This window comes from Alexandromys fortis, unplaced genomic scaffold (assembly GCF_014885135.2).
Source record: "Alexandromys fortis isolate MF-2015 unplaced genomic scaffold, M_Fortis_MF-2015_v1.1 scaffold_18, whole genome shotgun sequence".
Lineage (NCBI taxonomy): Eukaryota > Metazoa > Chordata > Mammalia > Rodentia > Cricetidae > Alexandromys > Alexandromys fortis.
In genome coordinates, this window is record NW_026067897.1 from 10,131,051 (window position 1) to 10,133,354 (window position 2,304).

General features: G+C 52.0%; 1 protein-coding gene across 1 annotated transcript; it reads left to right on the forward strand.

Annotated features, from left to right (window-relative positions):
• Nucleotides 1-258: 258 nt before the first annotated feature.
• Mos (MOS proto-oncogene, serine/threonine kinase) lies at nucleotides 259-1,329 on the forward strand. The gene has a single exon (XM_050163575.1). The coding sequence runs from the start codon at nucleotides 295-297 to the stop codon at nucleotides 1,327-1,329; it is 1,035 nt and encodes a 344-aa protein (XP_050019532.1). The 5' UTR covers nucleotides 259-294.
• The last annotated feature ends 975 nt before the right edge of the window (nucleotides 1,330-2,304 follow it).

A 2,304-nucleotide genomic window follows, 5' to 3' on the forward strand; every position in this document is an offset into this window, starting at 1 on the left:
TTTTTTTTTTTTTTTTTTTTTTTTTTTTTTTTTTTTTTGCTAAGGATTTACTTTAGCTGTGAGACAGCAATGGTTTCATCTGAAAGAGACTGCCCTGCTTCACCTGCGCCCCATCCCCACCCCCACCCCATCTTGCCAAGTGATAGCGCAGCTGTGGCTCATTTTAAGAATACAAGGAAGGAGTAAAAGGGGCTAGGGTGAAGGCAGGAACACTCAACCACGCTTCCAACGCCTCCTGGTTGTTCCTAGTCATTTCTCCCTAGCGCCCCCGTGCCTCTCCTACCTGAAGGTGTGATGCCATCGCCTCTAGCCCTGTATCGCTACGCCCATGGCAAGCTGTCACCCTCGGTGGACGCGCGGCCCTGCAGCAGCCCCTTGGTGCTTCCCAGGAAGGCAAGGAAGCTGGTACTGGGGGCCACTTCTCCTCGGACCCCGCGGCTGCCACGCCGGCAGGCCTGGTGCTCCATCGACTGGGAACAGGTATGCCTGCTGTACAAGCTGGGCTCCGGAGGGTTTGGGTCGGTGTACAAAGCCACCTACCGTGGTGTTCCCGTGGCCATAAAGCAAGTGAACAAGTGCACCAAGAACCTACGTGCATCCCAGCAGAGTTTCTGGGCTGAACTCAACATTGCAAGGCTGCGCCACGATAACATAGTCGGGGTTGTGGCTGCCAGCACGCGCACGCCCAAAGGCTCCAACAGCCTGGGTACCATAATCATGGAGTTTGGGGGCAATGTCACTCTACACCAAGTCATCTACGGTGCCACCAGCTCTCCAGGAACTCTAAGCTGCAGCAGAGAGCCACTGAGTTTGGGGAAGTGCCTTCAGTATTCCCTAGATATTGTTCGCGGCCTGCTTTTTCTCCACTCACAAAGCATTTTGCACTTGGACCTGAAACCAGCGAACATTTTGATCAGTGAGCAGGACATCTGTAAGATTGGCGACTTTGGCTGCTCCCAGAAGCTGCAAGATCTGCGGTGCAGTCAGACGCGCCCTCACCACATAGGAGGCACCTACACGCACCAAGCTCCTGAGCTCCTGACAGGAGAGAGCGCCACGCCCAAAGCCGACATCTACTCTTTTGGTATCACCCTCTGGCAGATGGCCACCAGGGAAGTGCCCTACTCAGGCGAGCCTCTGCAGGTGCTGTACGCCGTGGTGGCCTACAAGCTGCGCCCCTCGCTGGCGGGGGCGGTGTTCACTGCCTCCCCGACGGGGCAGACGCTGCAGAGCATCCTCTGTAGCTGCTGGGAGGCCCGCGCCCTGCAGAGGCCCGGTGCAGAACTGCTCCTGAGGAACCTGAATGCGTTCCGAGCGGCACTGGGCTGACTCCATCCAGCCTGGGCTGAGAGAAGCTTTTTATTTCTGCTTATTTTTTTTTTTTAAGAAGTAAGGATGGTGTGGTAGAAAACATACCCCTGGGGCATATTTTTGGAAAATAAAGTTACTGAAATGCTTTTCCTGAGACTAACGAGGCTACAGGTCTCATGGACATCACTGCTGGTAACCAGCCTGACCTCCTTTATGGTTCTGTGTCCCCTTTCTGGGCTCCTGGCCTGCTGTATCATTTCTGTAATATTACTGTCAGTACGAGTTGTTGCTGAATGAAAGAGGGAGGGAGGGAGAGAGAGAGGACACAACTGCAGCTAGGTATGGTGAAGGGGAAAGTTTATTGTAGATAAAAGGCAACATAGAAATGCAGGAACATCCGGAAGACACAAGAGTGGACATGGCCCTGAGCCATGTGAGAAGGGAAATGATGGGAGAGGGGAACTGGGTGCACTAACCAGGAGACCCCAAAGAGGAAAAAGTAACCAAAATGGCTGGATTATATAGGGAGGGGCAGCTGGAGGAAGGACAGCCCAGCCCCTGGGTGAGAGGGAGAATTAAGGGTAGAGGGTGGGGTGTGCCAACCAGGAGGGCCCTGTAACAGGCTGGGAGGAACTGAGGGATGCAGGAGAAACCTGGCCTCCAGGTCCACTTGGCTATGTTAAATAGGCACCTCAACCTTTTGTCCTGGATTTGAAACCTAGCAGTTACCGATAAAGAACAATTTTCTGAAACAGAGTGCCATCTAGACATGCCTCATTGGTCCTGTAAGTTCATTCTCTTGTGTCACATCTCCCCCACGGAAATCTGAGCTTCAGTTCACCTGCAACCAAACAGCAAAACCAACACTTTTTAAAAGAATGGGGTAGTTTTCTCTTCTGGTCCATAAGAAAAATGTGTTTTGCAGTCCCTTTCGCATAAGTTTTGCAAATTGAAGTAAATTATTTTTTCAAGTAATAATCTAAATGGCTTGTA